Source organism: Neovison vison, chromosome 7 (genome assembly GCF_020171115.1).
Source record: "Neovison vison isolate M4711 chromosome 7, ASM_NN_V1, whole genome shotgun sequence".
Taxonomy (NCBI): domain Eukaryota; kingdom Metazoa; phylum Chordata; class Mammalia; order Carnivora; family Mustelidae; genus Neogale; species Neogale vison.
Window position 1 is genome coordinate 176,510,344 of NC_058097.1, and position 24,647 is coordinate 176,534,990.

Sequence of the window (24,647 nt, forward strand, 5' to 3'; positions counted from 1 at the left end):
GGAATGGTAAAGTTGTAGTAAATAGCTGAGAAAACCCACACATTAGTTTCATTGTCTTCAAAAGGTGTCATATTGCTCGAATTGTATGAAAATAATCATAGGCATGGGCCAAGAGGGTATTCTAGGCTTCTCTGCATCTTCCCACAGTACCTAGGACAATGCCTGGCAGGCAGTATTTGATAATGTGAGGATTTACTGCACTATTCATTGAAAATCGTCTTTCTTTCTGTCACCGGCAGAACACAAATTGTTAGATGCATACCATACTACTCAGAAGATGAACTAGATGCCAGACAAAGATAATCTTTTAAAAATAAATCTCTGAATTATCCCTTTAACAAAGCTAACTTTCCTTATGCTATAAGAGAACAATATAACGAAACAATATAAAAATAGAAAGGCTAAAAATCTCCAAATCACAGCTGCCTGAATCTTTTTTTGTTTTGTTTTAGTTACTAAATTCCACCATATTTCCCTTGCTCCCAACCAGAGTGAATTCATGTAAAGTTAATGAAGATTAAGCTTCTAGACCCATACTTGCCCCAGCCCTGAGAGTACTGGAAGTTGCTGGGAGCTTTAGATTATCATAAGTAGGGAAGGGAAGCCAGTAACTCTCTAGCAATTAAGGAATATTTCCTATAAGTACTTCTGAGAAAAACTAAAAAAAGTCTCAAAAGAAAGGATGTAAATCTCCAATCCTCCATTAATTTGTCATGATTTACTTTCTTAATCTAAATAAATATCCACTTTCAGGCCTAATTTTAAATAGGTTCCTCTCGCCCAAATTGTATAAGCTCTAGACCTCACATAAACCGGATCTGCCTCCACTGACAGTGAATGGAAGACAACCCACAGAGCATTATTGACCAATTGTGTGTGAAAAGCACTAATTCTAGTGAAAAAACTTCCCTGTACCCATCTTCCACTTGTTTCCCCGTGTTGTCTCCCACCCACTCACACATCCCACACTCGTGCTCATCAATTCTCTGTCACAATCACCCAACGTCCTTCTAGTTTTTCCACCCACCATCTCTTAAAGCTTGGCTAATACCGTTTCCTATCAACCCTTTCTTTCCTGCTCTCCCAGGGAAACGCTAACATTTCTGACAGCATCTCCATGGGGACAAAGAGGAGGAGTTGCAAGAAAGAACAGGACTGGAAAAGCAGAAGTCATTGAGCCATAGCTATAGCAGATGTTCTCAAAGTGGCTGGGGGTGGTGGCATTGACAGGGGATCTAAGGTAAGTGAAGGTTTAGACTAGTAAGCATTAACTCCAAAAACCTGAAGGATTTCATAAATTATGGTGCACATCGAGTGTGACTACTAAAGCTAGAAACAATAAGATTCCATCAAACTAAAAGGTCCCATGATGGGCAAGAGAGTGCACCAGAATACAAAAAAAAAAAAAAAAATGCTCACTGTGGTTATGACTACATAGGGCAAATGAGTGCTTATGGAAATGATACGCAAAAGTGAGAATGGTTATATAACAAATAATGGGATTATAAGTGACATAACTTTTTCTTAAAATTCCTCTAATGTTATTATGCTTTCAATTTTTTTTTATAGGGAATTTTCCCATACCAGGGATAGACATTTAGATTGTTCTCAGGCCTTTGTCTTATATATCCATTTAAACTCAGTTCTATTTCATGCCATGTAATTGCACAAATGGGACTGAGGCAACGTGGAATACAGAAAGAGTGTGTCCTTTTGAGAGGTGACCTGCTGGTATTAAGACCTAACCAAAAGCTCCTGTTTCTAAGTTATCAATGAAAGATATGATGAGGATAAGAACCTCAGTGAAGAGTTGAAGACAATCCATATACAATATGAAAAACCACCCCAGGGAATTTTGAATCACACCTGGCCTTCAGCCCATATTTGAAAGCCACTCCTCTAGAAGATGATGACAATACAATCAATTATTTTGGTTCTTAAAGCTAGCGATGGATATGTATACACACACACACACACACACACACACGTGCATATGTGTATAAACATAGATGTATAATATACATATACATACATATTCAGCAGAGTGATATAGATCATCAAACACAGAAAATTGGAAAGATGATCATCCCAGTTTATTTTATTGATCAGGCACTCTTTTAAGATCAAAATGGATAGAAAGGGGGAAAAATAAGTTTTACTAAGAGCCACAATGCCTTTGAGTTATAAATAGAAAACATATTCATTTGTTGATATATCATCTAATACTCTATATAGGACATGCCATGAGGTGGGATAAAGTTGTTCATAACCAGAAAAGACATGGTCTTGGCCATAGTAAGTCAGTAACGCACAGTCTGCGTTAGAGATGGTGCTCCAAGAAAGGGCAGCTCATCCACGTGCCATGGGAAGCAAGAGTTCGGCCAGACAACAGATATGAACTGATTTAGGAATTAATAAAAGATGGCATGCATTGGCCTTTGCTCAGTATCTCTTCAGCTGGAATTAGCAAGCTCTCCCCACTAAGGAGGAAGTGCAGAAAAAGACCTCAATTCTAAGATTTGCAAATCTGAATATTTGGGATACAGTGTGCTAATCCATTTTTGTCACTACTATCTGGCTCTTTCCATCTTAAGAACCGGCTTAGAAAACTGCAGATCTTGGTTTCTTTTCCAACAGTCCAAACATGCACTCCCAACAATTTCAAGTTACTACAAGCCATCACTGAATACAGACTTTGGAAGAGACGCTCAGTAGCACACCATTATATAGTGTTTCTGTGAAACAAACATGATAGGCATAAATAACTTTAAGGAGAATAGGTAACAGTAAAACATAATAAAATAATTAGGAAGTGAAGATTATTACCTTTGTTTTTAACATGACTACTTTATTTTAAGTTTATATAATTTTTAACAATGGCTGTATTTAACAATTGACTCATGAAATTCCTAAAAATTTAACAATCAGCAATCTCAAACCAGTAGGAGCAAGTTTCAGCTTTTCAAACCTGCTTAGTCTCTTGAGTGTTATGCTCACGTCATGACCTCAGGGTTGTGAGATCAAGTCCTATGTTGGCTCTGGCCTTAGCAAGGAATCTGCTTGAGATGCTCTCTCTCCATTTCCTTACACTCTCCCTCCATCCCCCACCCCTGCATGTTTTCTCTGTCTCTCTAAAATAAAAATAAATAAACCTTTAAAAAAGAAGGAGGGAAAAAAACCTCTGGAGGTGGGGGTATTGATGTTTTAGAAAAGGTCTCCAGATGATTCTAATGTGGCAACCAGGATTGAAAGACCAGTGTGGTCTATGTTAAAACCTGATGGGGCTGATGTCCAGATTTCTTGGAATACGGGAAAAAGAATTTATTGCCCAAGAGAAATTGGATATTCCAAAGGGGAAAACTGGGAAGAAGGGAGGGAAACTGAGCATTCCATGGGAAAAGAATGATAAAGACAGAGGATATCTTAGAGTAGGGAGAGGGAACTCAGGTAAAACCAGGGTAACTAACCATCGTGTTTTGCCTGGGACTGAGAGGTTTCCTGGATATGAGGTTTTTAGTGCTACAACCAGAAAAGTCATGGGCACATGAATGGAGGCACTGGATTTTTCATTTTATTTATTTTTTTTAAAGGTTTTATTTATTTATTTGACAGAGATCACAAGTAGGCAGAGAGGCAGGCAGAGAGAGAGGGAGAGGGAAGCAGTCTCCCTGCTGAGCTGAGAGCCCGATGTGGGACTCGATCCCAGGACCCTGAGATCATGACTTGAGCCGAAGGCAGCTGCTTAACCCACTGAGCCACCCAGGTGCCCCTGGATTTTTCATTTAAATTAATTTTCATTAATTTAAATTTAAATAGCTACGTGAGACTGGGGCTACTATATTGGACAGCACAAGAAGATGGCTTCTTTGCATATATACATTTCCTCTTCTGTTTGCCAGTATGGAAAAAATTATGAAGCATATTAAAGAAATACGAGAGAGTAGTAATTCAGATCCTAAAGTTAAATATTTGCTATCAAGCCCACATACAAATATAAACACATGATAAAAATTATTCAGAAATATGCAACAAACTTGTGAGGAAAAAAAACACTTTTGTTTTTTCTGGGCATATTTCCAGGCATTCCAGGTTGCTGATACAAATGAGTGGAGATAAATGATATTAAGGCAACCATGCTCCCTCACCTAGCTCCTCTCTTAATCAATAACAAGTACTTTGCAAAAGGTTGGACTAGATCTGTAACCAAGACAGAAATCTGGAAAAGAAAAATATTACTGGATGATGGGAAACCTTGACCTTGATGTCTTGAACATCACTTCCTAAACCTTTAGCTGACTAGTAGACTACGGAAAATAAATTATAATGTTTTTTGTGGAATTACATTTCCCCAAAGATCAATTTTTGCATGGTAGTATTCTCATTCCAAATGCAAACATGAGAATGTCATTTTAAAGAATTACAGATAGAAAATATGATGTTCATAATTATAATATAAAGTTTATATTTGTAGAATAAAACTTAATATTAAGAAAAGATTATAGAAATAAAGACTGATTAAAATATAATTACTTTACTATCACATTCAAATATAAATATAATTTTTAAAATGATGAGTTGTAATAGTTTGTTCCTTTGATGGAAAAATGGCCATCCACTGAGTAATTTGATTTTTTTCTCTTGAAATGTGGGCTACAAAATTATTAGAACAACATTAACTTGACAGACTTAATATGGATACTTGATTGTGATAAACGAACGATTCAAATTCCTTAACTTTCAGTTCTTAAGCCACTTTAGCCAAGTATGAGTCACTTTTTCCTCTTCCAGAGGTGCAATAGCAAAAAGTAGCATAGAACATTTAGACATCTTGTCCCGACAAATAACCAATTCACCTTTTTCCCCAGTATATTCTTAAGTATTGATTTTACCAAGTGAACTCAGAATGTGTCACACTTATCCAATACAGATCCTTTTCCTTGGAAATGTAGTTTGTACATCAATCAGTCACCTGGCCTTTCACCTCTAATTCCTATTGCCACTGTCTGTCAATTATTAAAGCCTTTCCCATTTCTCTAAATAAGGTCTTTTTTGAAACTGAAATACATAGTGACTCCTATCAAAAATATATGTTTCTTGGAAAAGTATGCAATGTTCACATGATTAAATATCTTCATTAAAATTACTTTTCTGAGTTGAAAACATTGAAAGTTTATAAATCCACTTTTCAAATGCCTCTAGGTATTTTCCTTTAAAGCATACTCCCTGAATGGTAATATTAGCACTTGTAAGCCAAACTCTGGTTTGAGAAAGACAACATTAAAAGAAATTCAAGCTGAGTGGCATTGTTAGAAGGGTCTTCAAATGGAGCAGAGTGTTTTCATCTCTGGCTGAACCCAGTGAGAGTTACAGAATGACACCCACCTTGAGCTGCAGGCCTCCTGGGATAAGAGTGTTTGCTGGAAGGCTTTTAATGTGTTGGTAGACATAAGAGGAGAATTGCTCCTGCTCAGCCTGTAATTGGGGGCCAAGTTTAGAGAGATGACCTCTGTTGCTTTTGATAGCTGTCTGCAATTCATCAATCAGCCTGCTCACCTGAAGGGGTTAAATTACAAGAGTTGTTAGCAAGAAGTAATTGTTGATGTCACACCTATTAGATTTTTGAGTACCTAGGTTGATGGGAGGGAAAATGACTTCAATATAAGAATTTGAGTATAGCGCTATCTTCAAGTAAAGAGAACAGAAGAGATACACATTCCTTCATCAGCTAATTTTATTTATGGGAAAATTTATAATTTTTGCACTTCACTAATATGGAATAGATAGCCATTTACAAATGCTGAATAAAAATATCTCTGGTTATGAGAAGAAACATGCACCTGACAAATTTGCAAAGGATTTCTAAACTGCTTAACAGAATAAAATCTTCCTAAGACTTCAATTAATCCAACATATGTACCACTGACAATATTTAATTTTATTATATGAAAACCATGTTATGTAAATTTGTTTTCTCTAATAGATTGGATTCTTACACAAACATTGTGATATATGGTAGTCACCAAAAGAGATTAAAGCAGAAATTCACTTTACCTATGGCCCTTTAAAAATGATTAAATTAGACCCATTTAGAATTATGCATGCGCTTTTGAAATATTGGGTTAAAAATCATGACTCTTCCATTTACTGACTGAAAGACTGTGAACAGGTAATAAAACCCTTATCTGTAATGAAGAATAATAACAGCCTTATCATATTAAGAATTAAATAAGATTACAGAATGAATGACACATTGTCTAACCTATAGTAATATGTCTAATGTACATTATATTATTATAGTGTTTTCTTTCTTAATCTAGTTATTTTCCACATATCAAGTGTTAGTTGTTATTCTTGGTCTATCTTTCCTATTCCTATCCCTACTTCACATAAAGCGGATAAAAATTTGAAACTATTTGCTACCAGATTCTCCATCTCACTTCAATGTCCATAGTAAAAAATGGGAAATCTTTCTCCAAGGGTCTCCCTTGTACAGACACCTCATCCTCTTTTTCTCTCTTTCAAATGAGAATATGGTATTTGTCCTAGTCTATACTCCAACTCTGTTAAATCCATGATTTCTATCCCTTCTACAGAGGATTCTAAGAAATCAATGAAAGCAAGTTTGTACTCTTATCTATATAACTTGAATATTAACTTTTCTACTCTACCTAGTTAGTTCAAGATTACATATGTATGTACACACACACACACACACACATATACATATACGTACACATACACTTTAATGACATTAACTTTCCCCAAGAACTTTAGAAGCATTATGTGCATATAAACAAGCTAATTTAAATGATTCTTATTTTTCTTTGATCTTCCATATCTCTCTTATTTGTCCTTATGTCATTAATCATCTACTCCCTTATTTATTTATTTTCATTAAAAAAAAAAAAAACAATTAAGTAGGCTCCAACCCCAGCATGGAGCCCAGCACAGGGCCTGAACTCACAATCCTGAGATCAAGACCTGAGCTGAAATCAAGAGTTGGATGCTTAACTGACTGAGACACCCAGGCGTCTCTCAGCTAGTTGCTTAAAAAAAAAAAAAAAAAAAAAATCCTACACTTTAAAAAGGACTGGCAAATCTTTTCTCGAAAAGGGACAGATAATATTTTCAGTTTTATAGGCCATAAGTTTTCTATCAAAACTGTTTGACCCTGCAGTTGTACTTTGAAAGCAGCCACAGACCACATGTAACAAGTGGGCAAGACTGTATTCCAATAACACTTTTTAGGAAAAATAATCAATAGACTATATTTGGCCCTAAAACTGTAGTTTGCCAACCCTTCTTCCAAATTCATATATTTCTTCTCCTTCCTTCCTTTTCTTATAAGTAATACCCTGGTCCACGCCCTCATCTCCTCATCCTTTCCCCTTACTTGAATTACCACAACACCTACTGAGTGGTCTCTCTGTCCCTGGTCTCTCCACCTCAGATTCACCCTGCCACCTCCCCTGAATTAATCTACCTCCAACAGAACAGTGAATCCCCCAGTTGCTCCCCCCATCTTCCTCAGCTTGGCATTCAAGATTAAAAACCTTTTCTGTTTTTTGGAATGAATGTCTATGCTTCCCATAGTACTGTTAACTCTACTATAAAGTTGTAACATTTAAAATACAGAAATAATAAGTGATCCAATATTAAATTGGTCAGTTTCCAGCCTAATCTTCACCATACTACCCTCCAGTATTATCCTCAAAAATGATGGATAATAACATCTGTCATACCAAAACTAGAGACCAAAACAGGCCAAGCAACTTGCTCTTATAGTTGTCTGACAAAATTTAAATGCAAGAACCAAAAGCTTTAGACTCCAGATGCCATTTCTGCAAAGCACTGATCCTCTCTGAGCCTTTCCTCACCCCCAGCATCATATGATTTAAAAAGACATAATTTTATGTTAGTTTTTAAAATATATTAAACATCATGCAATGCGTTATGCTTGTCAGTAATACTGTTCTCTGCAACTTTACATACTGTACTTTATACTATAGTGAGCCACCAAAAAAAAAAAAAATAAGAGGAATTTCAGGCTTTGATTTGAGAACATTTTTATACATGACTGGTTTTACTGTCACAATCCATAGCCTTTCACAGATAGGGGATTTCATGTGACATCAGAAACCAACCAACCATACAATTGATGATGTCATTTGCATTCTAAAGGGCTATTGGTTAAAGCCTTAAAAGTTTCATTTCCTATGAATCCTTTGTTCTTTCAAAAAATTTCTCTATCATTTTAGCTATTTTCAATTGTCCCATTATCTGTTAATGTATGTGAAGTACAATTACATCAATTATCACCTGTCTTTTTAAAAAAGATAAGTTAAAACTATCAAAAAAGGTGTTCTAGCAAAAATTAACATATCTCAAAATAGGAAAAAATATATCAAGAATCCTGCCATTGACATTTTGGTAAAATTTCCATCCAATCTTACTAAAACTTTATGTTACTTTACATATTCATAAGGTCTTTTATCCCCAAAGTGCTACATTTTGTTCTCAGTTATTATAACAGACTACCCTTAAAGATAACCCTACACATGAAGTAACTCGTATACCAAAATTGGGTAAGTAATACAATAACCCTGAATTATTTTACATAATATGATTTTTTTTTCAAATCACAGATGTTGCCAGAAGGGGAAAAATGCTCTTTAAAATTCTTCATCATGAATCTTTTTTTTCCTGCAAATCCTTTTTTTTCCTCTCTCTCTCTCTACAAAGGCAATGTGAATAGGAGTAAAAGAAGACAAAACTTGACCTTTTGTGATCCCAGCATTAATGGGTCTGTTCATAATTCAATCTATGTGTGTGTGGGAGCATCCATGTGGAAACATAGAGGCCTGAGAGACATAAAGCCTTTCCCTTTAAACATTATCTGACCCTATCAGTCCCATTCACAAAAGAAGGCTTACGTATGCATATGTTGAAAAAATGCACCATCTCATTGTGCGGCAGAAAGCCTACACATTCTACTCTTCATTCTCCGTGGAAATGCAGCACGGAAGTGACACTTGTACAGAATTTGGGAGAGTGACAAATGAGCAGAAGGTAGCAAAAAAAAATAAGTATTCGATGAGGGAAAAGACCAAACTTCTGAAAGAATGCAAATGCACACCTGTCTATAAATATAGAGGCTTTTTGCTTAAAAACACACATGGGGAGTTTAGTCATGTTTTTATAACACATTAATGTAACCCTTGAATTTATTCAACTCTCAAGATGATTTAGATTTACCATAAAATATCATTCTGTTTCTAATGATTCTAAAATTTATGCACATTGAAGTTGTATGTTCTGAATTACACATTCTGTATATTGTCCTTTGGCTATTAGGAATGATGCTTTGAGGAGTTCCTGGTTTTTCCAATGATGAGCTCAGCTCTTCCTTGATTTCTATGTGGCCTTGAGTCCATCTACTATTAGTAAGGAGGACTCCAGAGAACTTTGCACTAAATTATTGCTTGAAATCAGCACAAAAGGCGACAGCCTCTATCCTGGGAATGTCATCTTGGCATGCAACCCACAGGGAATGGTCTCAAAGCTAGGTCTGTGCTTAAACTTAAGACCAAGAAACTTTCTAATTTATGACATAATTAAGAACCAGAAAAGGGTTAGGGAGATGAAAATGAGTATTTTAAGTTTCCTGAAATCTCCTCTTTCTTTCAGGCCCAAGGTACAGCATTTTTTAGGTTGAAGAGGAATGTAACGCAGATTTGATGAACAAAGATTAGAAAAGATATGAGAACCTATGAGCAAAGTTATGTATCTCTTGATTTAGAAAGATGGGCTGCAATGTAACTACTCAGAGAACTTGAAGTGTGTACCACCTCTTACTCATACCACTTCAAATATTCCCAACTTTTTAATAGTTCCTAGAACCCTTCTAAGATGGAAGATATCTCTGAAGGAGAGTTACCATGCTTCCAGCCAGAGGTCCATTGTGTGTCCCACCTTTAAGCCTATTCAAGAGTCTAACATTCATGGAAGAAGGGATGATTAAAATAGAGAGTTTTAAAAAATTTTAATTCCAGTGTAGTTTATATACTATGTTATATGAGTTTCAGTGTACAATATAGTGATTCAACAGTTCCATATACTACTCTGTGCTCATCAACATAAGTTACCCTTAATCCCCTTCACCTAAAATAGAAACACTTATATGTCTTTATAATTCATCTGGCAATTGGGCTATGTTGATGGCAACAAAAATAATGTCAACTATACCTTTTGAGGAAGCAGTGAGAATGTGCTTCATAGGCTTCTAACCAACCAGGAGCATAATGAACCATAGGTCCCAGCTACTATCTCTCAAATCCACCACCAGGTTTGCATCAATGGCTGAGGATGCTGAGGTAGGTCTAATTTAGGGGTCATAGGACTCCTGTGAAGGACAACTTTAGGTGAGGGATACACTACCAGCTCACTAAACCTTCCTTAGACTGCACTGCTGTCTAAGAGGCTTCCCTCCAGTTTTCCTTTCCTCTCTCCTTCACTCATGTTCAAGCCTGCATTTCAGTCTAACAGGTCTCCCAGGCTTACCCAGAGCTCTCTCCATTTTCTCTCATAGGCAGTTCTTCTAATAAAATACATACACATTTAATACTGTCTTGGTATTCACTTTCCAGAGAACCTGGAATAACTTTTAAACTAACAATAGCAAAGTATATGTACATTTCTATAAACCATTTCCCAAAAAAGTAGTTTAACATATAACACACCTCAAAGCAGTCTTATGAAACATACATTATTATTATTCCCAGTTTTCATGTGGAAAAATTAAATGAAATAAAACAAGACCATGTCTATGGTCTTAAGATAAAAATACAGACAGCAGAAATCTGAATCTAAATCTCAGATTTTATGATGTTTAGTTTGGATTTTGAAATATATCTAGAAATACAATATTTTTGTAAAAAGTAAACTCTAGTCTAAATAAATTTTGAATTCTTTCCCTCCCAGATTTTTCATTTCTCTTCACATTCATGATTTCACATTTCTATATATGAATTAGGCCCAAAACTTGATGTCACTTACTTTTTCCAACCAAAATATTGAAAATTACACATCAAGATTAATATAATCACTTTCAAAGTAATGACAGAGAAATTATTCCCAAACTTTATAGAATATAGAGATCACTGCACGCACGTACATGTGCACACACACACACACACACATACACTCACATACACACACCACATATTCCCTTTATTGTGTATTTTATTTTTTAAGGAAACAAAAGGCATTTGAGTCATAACCAATCAAGCAAATACATGACCAAATAAGGCACTGTATGAGAAGAACACTAATGTATCTGGGTATTAAATAAACATTAATAAATTAATAAATACCAAATAGGCACAGCTACTTTTGGATATTCTAGAAAAGATAATTTTCATTTCCAGTGTTGCTAACAAGGTGACATTTAAAGTGATATATTTAGCATAATGATAATTTTTCTGGGCCACTTCAAGTTTTCAGTTCCACTGAAATTACAGTTTTGGATAAAATATCAAAGAGCAAAATAATTACAATATTTAAAAGGCAGAAAATATCAAATATATTCATTCTTTTAGATTATTCTAGATTTAATCTCTAATAATAATTTGTTGTTATAGGCATACCTTTAATGATACTAATTAAACTAGAGATAAGTATTTGCCTTTCTTAAAGTTTACCATATCAAGGTACATGATAGATTCAATTTAAATTCCTGTGAAAATGTAATAAAACTCTCCAACTGTGATAAAAACATTTTCCAAATGAGTAGAGGACAATATTTTTTAATTTATAGCTGTAAATCCTATCTTTTAACTGGTTAATATTGAGTGGAATGAGTGAGAACTGTAACTTAAATTTATACAATCATTATTTACTACATCTTAGAGCTTATTCAATTGAACTTTTCTTATGAAATATTCACTACTGAGATTACCAATCTATGGTTATAATATTGTCTTTAAAACTGGACATATATAAGTCCCAAAGATGAATATAGTCTCTAATTTAAAGGTTTGAATTTACTCAGGAAGATTTGAAGCATTGTACCTGTTCATTTTCATATCATACATAGTTAGCAGAACAGATGCAATCATAATGATAAGATAATATTAGAGGCCCAAATCTTCGATAGTTTTCCTTGCCAAAGTGTCAAAAGAGAATTATATGTAAGTTTAATTTTTAAATATTCACATTACCTTATTCTTTAAGTTGACTGTGATTTTATTTACTGACAATGGTACATGGGAATTAGCAAATTCATGATCTCCCTCAGAAAGAGTAAATGCTTTTGCATTCCAGAAACCTACACAAAAATCATTTTTTCCTTTTGTCTAACACCAATTTTGTATTATTATTTCATTTATGGAATATGCTGTCAAATTCACAGCATGAGCTTTGGAGAGAAGAAGCTTTGCTTTAATAGTTCATTACAATATTGCCTACAGAAGCTTATGATTAGCTTACTTAAGCTTGACATTTGTAAACTACAGTTTTTCTTTGATAAGAGATAACACTGTTGGCATTTCTAACATTCATAACAATAATATTACTTCTAGAAGTCAGAAAATAAAAATAAGATTCAGTACGTATTCAAAGTTCAATAAGATTTTAATGTTTTTCCTATGTTAGCATATTTTATAATTTCCAGATTCAACTTGCATGTAATAATTTCCTAATTTAGGAAATTTGTGAGAAAGTTTTCAGAAATATTTTTCAGAAAATTACAATATTTATTCTTTCAAGCATATAATGATTTTTCAATCTGCCTATATCAATAAAATGATTCCAGTTTTGACCAATTGTTTTCATTTTGTTGCTATCAGATAACTATAGTTGGTTTACTATCAGACCCAAGTAAAATACGTTTTCATTTTTAAATTAGCACTCACTATAATTTTATAATACAGTTTAAAAAGTGAGTTTCTTTTTTTTTAAGATTTTATCTACTCATTTGACAGAGAGAGAGATCACAAGTAGGCAGAGAGGCAGGCAAAGAGATGGGGGAAGCAGGCTCCCTGCTAAGCAAAGAGCCTGATGTGGGACTTGATCCCAGGACCCTGAGATCATGACCTGAGCTTAAGGCAGAAGCCTAACCCACTGAGCCACCCAGACACTCCTGAAAAGTAAGTTTCTTACTTCTTCTTGTGCCTTATGGTGTTCCTTTGCTGTCATTGAAAGAATTGCTTTTTCAGTAATTTTTTCTTTCTGTTCATCTACAGCAAGGTTCAACTAGAAAAAAAACAAATTGCATGAAAATAGGCATTACTACAACATTTCTTCAAACAACCAATTTAGCATACTCATGGAAGATAATTTAAAATTAATTTGGCCCATATTTATATGAGAATGAACTCCATTTAGATTAAGTTGAAAATATATTTTTATATTTAAAATATTTAACACTGAATCATTCACACTCACTTTTATCATTTATAAGTTTATTAAAATATGATTTGGGAGAGGGTCCTTAATCACAGACATTTGACACCAACAATTACTTTTTTAAAAGTAATTTTATCAAAATGAGCATAGCAATTTTTAAAAAATTAGGCTGATATTTCCTATTAAAATTTTTCATTGCCAGTAGGGAATAAATTGGCTGCTGTTACATCAGGATAAAAATTCAAGAACATTAACCAAAAGCAAATGTCAATTCAAACACTCTAGCACAGTTCAAAATGATTTATAATATTTCAAGACAAGAAATAATGCATCTTAAATACCTGAACAGTTACCTGCAACCTGATCCATTAAAGGTCTTCCACTACTTCCACTACTCTTGCAACCCATATGTTATAAATAGATGAATGTCATCCATTCTGTGTTGTTGTTGTTTTTTTTTTTAATAATCCCCATCAAAACAAAATGCTATTTTCAATGAAGGAAAAAGCTGAATTCACACAATAACATTCACTCAGCAAACTGGTATTATCAGAAAGAAAAAAAAAAGAAAATAACAGCCTAATACAAAACTTTTTGAATTGGAATATTTAACAATTCTTAAGCAATGGACTGGCAATATTGTATCTTTCCTAATTTAGGCAATTTGTGAGAAAGTTTTCAGAAATACTTTTCAGAAAATTACAATATTTATTCTTTCAAGCATATAATGATTTTTCAATCTGCCTATATCAATAAAATGATTCCAGTTTTGACCAATTGTTTTCATTTTGTTGCTATCAGATAACTATAGTTGGTTTACTATCAGACCCAAGTAAAATATGTTTTAATTTTTAAATTAGCACTCACTATAATTTTATAATACAGGATAAAGAATAAATAATGGTCACATTTTTTGTTTTGTTTTGTTTGTTTTGTTAATGTTATTGTTGCTATATATATATATATATATATATATATATATATATTTTTTTTTTTAGGATTTGTTTATTCTAGAGAGAGACTGCATGAGCGGGACAGGGTGAAGGAGAGGGAGAGAGAACCTCAAGCAGACTCTGCACTGACTGCAGAGCCCGACGCAGAGCTCAATCCCAGGACCCTGAGATTATGACCTGAGCCAAAACCAAGAGTGGGACGCCTAACCAACTGTCACCCAGGTACCCCTGTTGTTGTTTTAAATCATGTTTTTTCATTGTATGCCTGGCAAATCATGTTTGAGTTAACATGAATCTTTAATCCCTATTCTGCCTGAAGACCCATTCTTATACTTGAGATAAAGTGTGGGTGGGAGTGAATAATATGGTTTCTTCAGTCTAGTTATGTATAGGTGCTATAAGAATAGTATCAAACCTGCAAACTCTTCATCCACTGATATGTGATACAGCACAGCATATCAGAGATTCTGTCTTGGTAGAGGGAAAAGGCTAGGTGATTCTGATGATCACCCTGTATAAGGAGTTGACAAACATTTCTGTAAAGGGCCGGAGAGTAAATATTTGAGGCTTGGTGCAGGAGGGCATACAGTCTCTGTTGCTCATATTCAGCTCTAGCCTTGCAGCATGAAATAGACAACACATAGTGAATGAGCAGAGCTATGCCTCAGAAAAACTTAAAAAACAAATAAGTAGCAGGCTGCTTTTGAACAGCAGGCAACATTTGACTATCCCTGTCCTGGATTGAGGACCACAAAAAACAGGTTTGCTAAAAAATAATCAACACATAATGTATAACATGATGACAATAGTTAACAATGCTGAATGGTATATTTGAAAGTTGTTAAAAGAGTAGATCCTAAGAGTTCTCACGACAAGGAAAAATACATTGTTTTTCCTTTTTTTTATACCTATATATGAGATGATGGATATTAACTAAACTTCTTGTGGTAATCATTTCACAATATATGTCAAAGTTGAATCATTATGCTATACACCTTAAACTTACACAGTGTTGTATGTCGATTACATCTCAATTAAACTGGAAAGAAATCATCATGTGAAACTATTCTTAGGATTACTCTCCCTGAAGAATATTTTTTCATATGCTGAAGTAATACAAAAAGCACAGTATTATAAAAAGTTAAATATCTACTTCAGGGAAGCCTGTGTATAAGTGTGGTACAACATAGTTATGTCAAGTCTCTATGGCTATTTCTTTATGTGGGGATTCTCATCTGAGGAGGAGATCAGTGTGAAGGGGAGAAGCCAGGAAATATTCACCAAATTCATCCATTCCTTACAAAATTAATTTCCAAATGCACAAACATTTTGAGCAGATCTTTTTCAAGGAACATAAACAAAACAAAAACAGAATACTAAATTCTTTGGTGCCACAGCAGTAAGTCAGATTCTAGTGAGGTCTCCCAGGGCTATGACATTTAGAACTGCTTCCAAGTAACTTTTCAAAAGGTGGGAATTCTTTACCTTTGAAACCACCACAGTTGGGAAAATCACCACCATTCTAATATTCAACTCCTAAAGAAGCACTATACTAGTCTACATAAGCTAAGATCAAAACACATCAACATTATCGGAAAACATCATATGCATACCAAATAGAGAATCCAGTAAGATATTAAGAAATAAATGCTTAACAAAATAGAATGATACAGACCTGGGCCTTTTCTTGAAACAGACCAGCCATTCCAAAAGAGAGAGATTTTTATTGAAAATTATTTTTAGTTTTTTTGTAGAGAGATTTTTATTGAAAATTATTGAAAGTAAAAAGTCAAATTAAAAGAGGGCATTTTTGGGGCACCTGAGTGGCTCAGTGGGTTAAAGTCTCTGCCTTTGGCTCAGGTCATGATCTCAGGGTATTGGGACCGAGCCCCGCATCGGGCTCTCTGCTCGGCAGGGAGCCTACTTCTCCCCTTCTCTCTCTGCCTGCCTCTCTGCCTACTTGTGATCTCTGTCTGCCAAATAAATAAATAAACTCTTTTAAAAATTTTTTAAAAAGAGAGTGCATTTTCACTTGAAGTATTAATAATATGCAGTGCTAACAGCATCTTTCCCTCAAGTCCCATGTCATGATAACAATTGTAGGAGTCTTCTCTCCTGTCACTTTGGAGGAAAAGATACTGATTCTTCATTATGACAAAATTATGTGCTTTTGATTTGCTGTTCTTATCTGAAATGTATGAAATAATTTTTGTCAATGGGTTCAAAATTTCTGAGGCTAATTTTTCATGTATAAAGGGGCAGAAATTTCAAGTTAAAAGTAAAAGATAAGGTATTGTCCTATTTAAAATAAGTCAGAGAAACAGAAATACCATATGATGTCCTTATATGTGTGATCTTTTAAAAAAAAAATACCAAGCTCATAGAAAAAATTGGTGATTGCCAGGGGTGGATGTGGGAGGTAGAAGAAACAGGTAAAGAGGGTCAAAAGGTACAAATTTCCAGCTATAAAATAAATAAGTCACAGGGATGTAAAGTATAACATAGTAACTATAGTTAATAATACTGTGTTGCATACGTGAAAACTGTTGAGAGTAAGGCTTAAAACTTCTTATTATACACAAAAAAATTGTAACTATGTATGGTGACAGATGTTAAACTTACCATGGTAATCATTTTACAATATATACAAATATCATATCATTATGACGTACACCTGAAACTAATATAATGTTATATGCCAATTATAACTCAATAAAAAATAAACAGAGATGGCTAAAATTTGTATAAACTATGAAAAGCCAAATATCTACCAGAGAAGTACCACTTTGTTCTAACTATATCTCACTCTTTTTAAATGTAAGAAAACACCCATAAATATTCATTTTATACATAAAAATCTAAAGCTAAATAGGAAGGTTTAATTTATCATTTTTGTCAGGTCTTGTTGCTAATATTTTAAAAATAGTAATAAATATTGGGTATCAGAGCTCAGTTTAAAGTTGCTCTCACTCAGTATTAATGGTAACCAGAGTAGAACCATCAAGAGATGAGTGCAGGACAATGGCAGAAATGGAGAAAACAAGAAACATAATGGTTCTGTCAAAGAAAACTAAATAAGAAGTACTCCCCAAAAACGGTCTATTTAGAGAAACATGATTAAAAAGGAATATATTCACCTCAAACTATCTGTTTAGGAATTAAGAAAAAAGTCCACCAAAGTATACCTGAAGCCACAGGTTTCAATGAAATGATTTCTAATGATCATTAATTTTCAGACTATGTGTATTTTACATAAAACTTCTAATGCTAAGGTAGCCGGCATTATACTTTCTTTGAAGACCTAAAGGGTCATGGTTTAGTAATATGTAGTTCTGTATAACATGTACGGCCCATTGTGACTATAAGAGAAAGTGCTCTTCATTGAGGAGTTCCTCAAACATTTGCTGGCTCAGGAAGCTCAACTATGGACATCCTAGAGAGACAACAGGCTCAAGATCTCCTGCTGGAGAAGAGCAGTGATCTCCTTTTGTGTGTGTCAGTAACAGTACATGGCTTTTCCTTTTTTTTTAACTTCCTCCCAAATATTTTAAAGTATATTTATAAAAATCATAAAGACTGATTATGTAAAAATTTTAACATGACAGTAAGACAAAATAAGATCTATTTTATAGGAGAATATAACTCTAAATAAACTCTAGAGCTCAATTATTAATATATTTTTTAAAAGGTACAGTGATCAAACAAGATGGTATGTTCTGTCTACTTAATTCATATTGATATTCCAGATAGGTACTAATCAATGAGTCCAACCATACCCATACTCTTACTGCTCTGAATTACAATTCTGCATGTACTTTTCTCTGTGTTCAGAACAGCTAGTGATTCAATGTGAAGTATTTCATATGCGTTGTATATAATGTCCTTAATAAATCAATGTAACCCAACAAGAAAACCGAAACTTTTTCTATCAAAAATCTAATTTTTGATCAGTAAATTGATTTAATAATAAATTATTTGATCCATATTTTCATGCAGATCAATATAGGCAATACAGGTTAGCATAAACAACAGGACAATCAGCCTTCATATATATTGACAAGTTTCCCAATGGTCTGTTAATATACAAAAGACTGGGACAAATTACTTATTTATATATACAAAACATGGTTATAAAGGCCAGCTGCAGGTATTTTTTTGGAAAGTGCATTTTAATAAGGTCCTATTCATTTAGGGAACAAATGGGGAAGAAGTAGTTTGCACTACAGAGTTTAGCGCGAGAGCTTTCTCTTTTTCTAACCACGAAATCAATCATTTGTCCAGACTGTGGGAGTCAGAGTTAGTTACTGAAAAGAGCTCCGTATATAAACAAGTCAATAACTCATTGTGTGTTATTGTCGAGCTGAAGAAGTCGGCTTTCAAAAAGCTGCCCCTGCTTCTCTCAGAATGAATGTCACTGTATTCAGGGACTGGGAGAGAGTCCTTTGTTTCCAGCCATTGCTGGCTGCCATTTATGTATGGGAACAGGAGGTGGCTGCTACAAGTGTGGGGGAAGCCACTATTTGGTATCATGGATGTCCAGGAAAAATTCTGAATTTTGTCAACCTAAATCATTTGTGTCTGAAAATGCATTAATGGAAATGATAAAGAGAGGTCATACACACAAAAAAATTTGATAAAGAAGTTAAATGATAATGAGTCTGTATCATTTTAATTTAGATCAGACTTACGTTTTTGGTTTCCTACCTGTCAACGAAGATGAAACCAAAATATAGGCAATGTTCGAAAAGTTCAAAAGTACAAAATCAAACTGTTATTTGAACAGGTCAAAATGTCAAATAAATGCTATCTGTTCAGGCCATTAATATTAAGGGTAATTCTTGGTACTTTCAAAGTTTGTGTGTGCATGTGTGTGTTTGTAAATTTCTCTAAGGCATGATTTTATGTGCTCAATACTTGATAAGTTAAGGAAAAGTGAAATTTTTTTACTTAAAAATTAATTTAAATATCCTTTAGAATTGAACTGGACATAAAATTTATAAGATATAAATATTATCATTATCTTACTTATTTCATCTTAATATTTATTAAAAACTTCCTAATTTATTCAAAATCAAACTAGGAACTGTGAAGAAGCACCAGACCAAGATTCAATATTTATAATTAGATTAAATAAATAAAAAATACATGTAGATCTGTTTAATAAATAGTCCTCATTTGCAGGGAGATGGTTTCTAAAATCTTTAAACAAAAGCTTAGCTCTTAATTAGATAAAGTTGTAGTTATAGGTAGGGAAAAACCTGGGAGCATAGAACTGATCCAACTGATCCCATCTCTCCTCACAATTTAGAAAGCCACAGCATTAAATAGTATAATATGCTTCCACATGTAACAAGTGTATAGACATTTTACTACATACATATTGGTTAACAGCAAAGAGAGATATGACTGAGGAGATGATGAAAATAATAGAAAGTAAGAAAAAATATATGCATGGCATAGATCATAAATAATTGTCAAATAGAGGTATAAACAATATAATCTACAACTACAAAGGACAAAAATATTATTTAAGGTAGAGATGGAAAGGCATAAACAATTGGTAGTATCTAGCTAGGAAAAGACGTGATAGTATAGGACAACACTATTAGTAAATATTAATTAATGTTACTAATTAGTTATTAGCTACATGATGAAATTTGTCCTAAATACAATTAGTGAATTGTCTTGACATGGCTTTGGGAGGGGAGGAGAGAATACAAGCTGAGCCTTGAAGGAAAGACAGAGAAAAGGACGTAGCTGACTAGGTGAGTCAGCCTAAGGCAATTGGTCTGACTGGAAGGAATGTTTAATACTGGGGAACAAGAACAAAGATGGCTCACGTGACTCCATACATAATCTATTTCTGATTGTAATTATAAAGTGGAGCATATGTGCAAAATGCTAGCCCTATAGTGAAGGTATAATGATAACTTTACATAATTCAGTTCTTAGCTTTGAATTTCTACGTAACTCACAGCTTTGCCTTGGCTCAGCCCATCTTCTCAAGCTATACACACTTAATTTAGTTCCGGTATTAAAGATACCTTAACTAAATCCTGACCACTTCCAACCAGGTTGTCTCACTTAAGTCCCTTCTATAAAAATAATTCAAGAGTGCCACTTCTAGACTTGGGGAAGGAACAGAATCCTTAGTTCAAAACTGGCTGTGAAATCTGGCTCCGTCACAGATTAGTTCTGACACAGTGGGCAAGACTGAGGTTCATATAGCCCAGGCCTTCTAAAACCAAGGATTCCTCTCCCATCCTTGCTAATTCTCTGAAAAAGGCTGTTTTTACCATTGCCCGTACCTTTTTGAGGACAGTTTGAGGGAGCATTTATAAAAAAAACTTTGTAATATTTGACAACCAGCAAATAAAAACATCACTTTTTAAAACAGTAACATTTTAAAATGGTTATATTTTGTCTAAAAGAATGTAAAAGAGAATTCTACACAATACTTTATCTACAATTTATTTAACATTTAATTAAGGAGACAAACTGTTTTAAAAATCTTCTTCTCTGTTTTTTTTTAATGAATCATAAATTTTAGCCCTTCCAAATTCCATGAGAAAAATGGCACTGAGTTAGCCCTACAGCCAGGGCTAGCTCTGTACCCATATTATAAACTTTCTGCCTAGACATTCTGTTACTAGGAATGCCACATGCCCTAAACTGAAGTCAGCTTGTACTCTCAATCTGACTCTCTACTCCATTTCTTCTACTACTGCATGCAGTTTTGGAAGGACTGTGCTACCCTGGCCAAGTTTGTGCCCCTGACCTCCCACACCAATCAGCTTCTCTCTTTAAGAGATAGAGTCAAGAGGGGAACCACATAAAAACGTCAGTAGTCGGAGAGAACATGTCCCACTAACAGCACCCTAGCAAGACTTCAGATCCAGACGTCTGGAGCTATTCTGTTTTTTTCTACAACCCCTTTCTTTGGTCTTTCTTTAAATTCCATGTGCTACCACCTGCCATCCTATTAAATTATTTTATGCCTAAATTATCTGAGATAGGTCCCATTAATTGCAATCAATAACCCTATCAGATATGTTACATATGTCCTCATAGTAAACATAACACTATTTCTTGCAACTCTAGGTATCCAACTCAAATGTCTTAATAATGTGCCAAGTTTAAAGTCCTTCAGGTATTTTAATGGGTAATGTAACAGGGGTAATGGTTTAAAAATTTATTAATATGCTTTTCTTTTTGGTCTTTTCAATGACAAAACTGCCCTAAATACCCTAGATGTTATTAGGATTTGTCACAATAATATAATTTCTGACATGTACAATAAAATTGTGCAACCAAACAATATCCTTGCAAACAAAAGGCAATGGTCTTGTTGCTTTTAGAGATGATTTGCCTCTCAAAAAAACACTTTACTCTCCTCAGCATATAAATAGCTAAACTTAGAAGACTCAGCCCATAAATGACCCTGTGAATTAAGAACAATGCCTCTGACTGCTGTTAAAACTTTGCTAAAATCAGGACTGAGGAAGATACAATGTAGCGGAAAAAAAAAAAAGGCTTACCATCTCCTTCTGCCCTAGAGGAAATACAGGAAGAAGTCTCAGAAAGGGAGGAAGGTATAAAATAGCTGGAAAAGCTAAGTCTTAAGTCCCCTTCTATAGCAAGTGGTTTGGGGATGAAAACGAGTATCAGGTAAGTGGAAAGGAATCCTCGGGCTAGAGGGTCCTTCTGCTCCCCTCCCCTCAGTATAGTCACAGGGAGGAAGCTGTCCTGTAGCACCAAGATAGAGACACATTGACAAAGTGGCATGGTATAGGCACCCAGAGGGAGGCCTGAGGTTTAGCTTTCCTGAATAACCCTTCATTTCTGTGTGTCTTAGGACTTGGAAGTAATACTTGTTAAGCTGGGAAGTCTGCCACAGACTATTGGCATAGTGGGGGAAGTATGGCTCTATAGTAAGAGTAGCACCATAGACCACTTAAAGCCAGTGCCAAATAGGTGACTCGGTCAGACCTGTGAGTGGGGTTCTCTAATACCAGGGGAAGTCAAGTTTAGGGTGGACCATCCAAGAAATACCACCAAAAAAAGAGCCTGAGCCAGAAGAATGTGCTACAAGTTTACATGTTGCTGACCAAAAGAGCATTCAGCAACCAACTGACCAAGGGATGATATCCTTCTAGTGCCCAGCAGCTGTCATGCCAATATATATACATTCCAATGGGCCAGCTTGAGGCCAGGGGTCCCTTTCCCCAATGACTTGAAGATATGAAATCCACACAGCCCCTTCTTCCATATACTACCTGAAGGAAACCAACAGGGTGCAGGAGAGTCTATCTCAGAGAAAGAATGACCTAAAATAATGATTTAAATGATCAAATCAGACTAAGCCTTACACTGAATTGAACATTCAGTTACTTTCCCCCATGACCCAATGGACAAGAGCTCAGGAAGAAGGGATATATATATATATATATATATATATATATATATATATATATATATGACTGTTCCCTACACTATTGCTCAGTGTTATGAAATATATATATATATATTTTTTCCTTCAGGAAGAAGGAAAATAGCTCAGCTCAATGTCCTTTAGTTATTTTGCACACAAACTGTGTACCCACATATGAGAGAGTCTGCTAGACGGAGCCAAGGAACAAAAGCAAAAACAGGATTTATAGGACATGGGGGAGAAATACAATAGTCAGACTTACATTTTGGGGAGAAATCGATAAGCTGGCATCTACCAAATTGAGTAAGCCAATTAAGGATATTGAAGGAACCATTTTAATTTCCTATGAATTCTCCAAATAAACTTGAGAATTCAGTTGACAAACAAGTGTAGCAGGCCGCCTCTGTATTATGTCTGCTTACCCTATGACTTCAGTTAGACCAGACCAGCACTGTTTCCCACACTAGAACATTTCATTTCTTCACACAAAGCAATAAACCACATTTTCTCTCACCCGCTATAGTAGCAATCTGAATCAGAGAATTCTTTGAGGACTATGATTAGGATCCTAGGGGACAAAAAAGATAAGGCAGATAGGCCTCTATCCTTATACAAAACTGTCTGAGTATGGGACAGGCTAGGTGTGATGCACTTCATATCTCCAGTAAGCATATTTCCAATTATTATTTCCTGCAGTAATGGAGAAAAATCCATCCCTATAAATCTTGTGTGGCCCAGCCTTGGTCCAACCTGTGGTCCCATCTGAGAAGCCCACTCTGGTTTTGTCCTTTCAGTATATGCATATATGAACCAAAATATACTGCCCTGTACTACAGATAGCACCCCTCCCTCTCTTCTTCTACTTTTTTACATAATAGATTTACTGAATGCCAATGTTGGTATAATCAGAGCACTGTACTGATTCTGGTGATATAAATATCATTTAGATGCCTTTGTACTTTCAGAAGGCTAATATTCTATTGAGAATTACAATTCAGCAGTCCCTAATAGTTTTCCTGGTGTTTTTTCCTCTGGTAAGGGAGCATATCTTATAATTCTTTCATATCTCCAATACATTCAACCATAATAGGTAGGTAACAGACATTCAATAAACACCTATGATGCGTTAGTGATGAAGAGCACTCTAATTTGAAGTGCTTTTACTTTTCATTAAATGACCGTTCCCTACACTATTTGATCACTGTTATGAAACAGGATTTTATGGTCAAGTAATTCTTTTAAACAATAGGCTAAATTAAGATACATGGCCTTCTTTACAGCATGGCACTCCCAAGAGTTTTTAAGATGTTAATAGATATTATTAATAACCATGAGAGCACTTCAGGGGTATCCAGCCAGATATACTCCAGAAATGTGTCAAGAGACCAACATTTCTCAAGTTGATCTTGAGAGCTGAGGATGGACCTCTAAGAGTTTATTCAAAAGCGAGTACAACAGACAGTACCCAGACACAGGGAGCACAACTCTTTCAGTCATCAACATGGCTCAACCCTGCCTGCCCTGCTTCCCCCAGATAAATCTAGAATTCTCTAAAATAATTTGTTAGAGCTTGGAAAAAAATATTCTGTAATACATCTAAAATAATAATTACAAAGAGATTTTTTGAAAAAAGAACCAATTAAACTAATATTAAAAGGTATTTTAAAACAAAAATCATTAGCATATCACAGTGTGTAGCATAAAACAGAACTAAAAATCAGGTCAAAATAGACACAACATTTATACTTAGGATTTTAGTATATGTTAAATGAGATACAAGTCCACTATTTCTTAGCCACAACTCCAAAACCCCAAAATTTCTGAAAACTGGATTTTTTGGGAACTCATCAGACAACAAA

General features: G+C 34.7%; 1 protein-coding gene across 4 annotated transcripts in view; it reads right to left on the reverse strand.

Annotated features, from left to right (window-relative positions):
* The window catches only part of DCDC1 (doublecortin domain containing 1), a 439,829-nt gene that overhangs the window by 221,385 nt on the left and 193,797 nt on the right, over positions 1-24,647 (reverse strand). For 2 of the 4 annotated variants that reach the window (XM_044259011.1, XM_044259010.1), the window contains exons 1-2: positions 13,159-13,233; positions 5,383-5,553 (exon numbers count right to left, since the gene is read on the reverse strand). In XM_044259011.1, coding sequence (XP_044114946.1) covers positions 5,383-5,553; positions 13,159-13,194 — 207 coding nt within the window. In that variant the 5' untranslated portion in view covers positions 13,195-13,233. Of the gene's footprint in view, positions 1-5,382; positions 5,554-13,158; positions 13,252-24,647 lie in introns of those variants that run through there. The other 2 variants (XM_044259009.1, XM_044259012.1) reach the window with 2 other exon arrangements.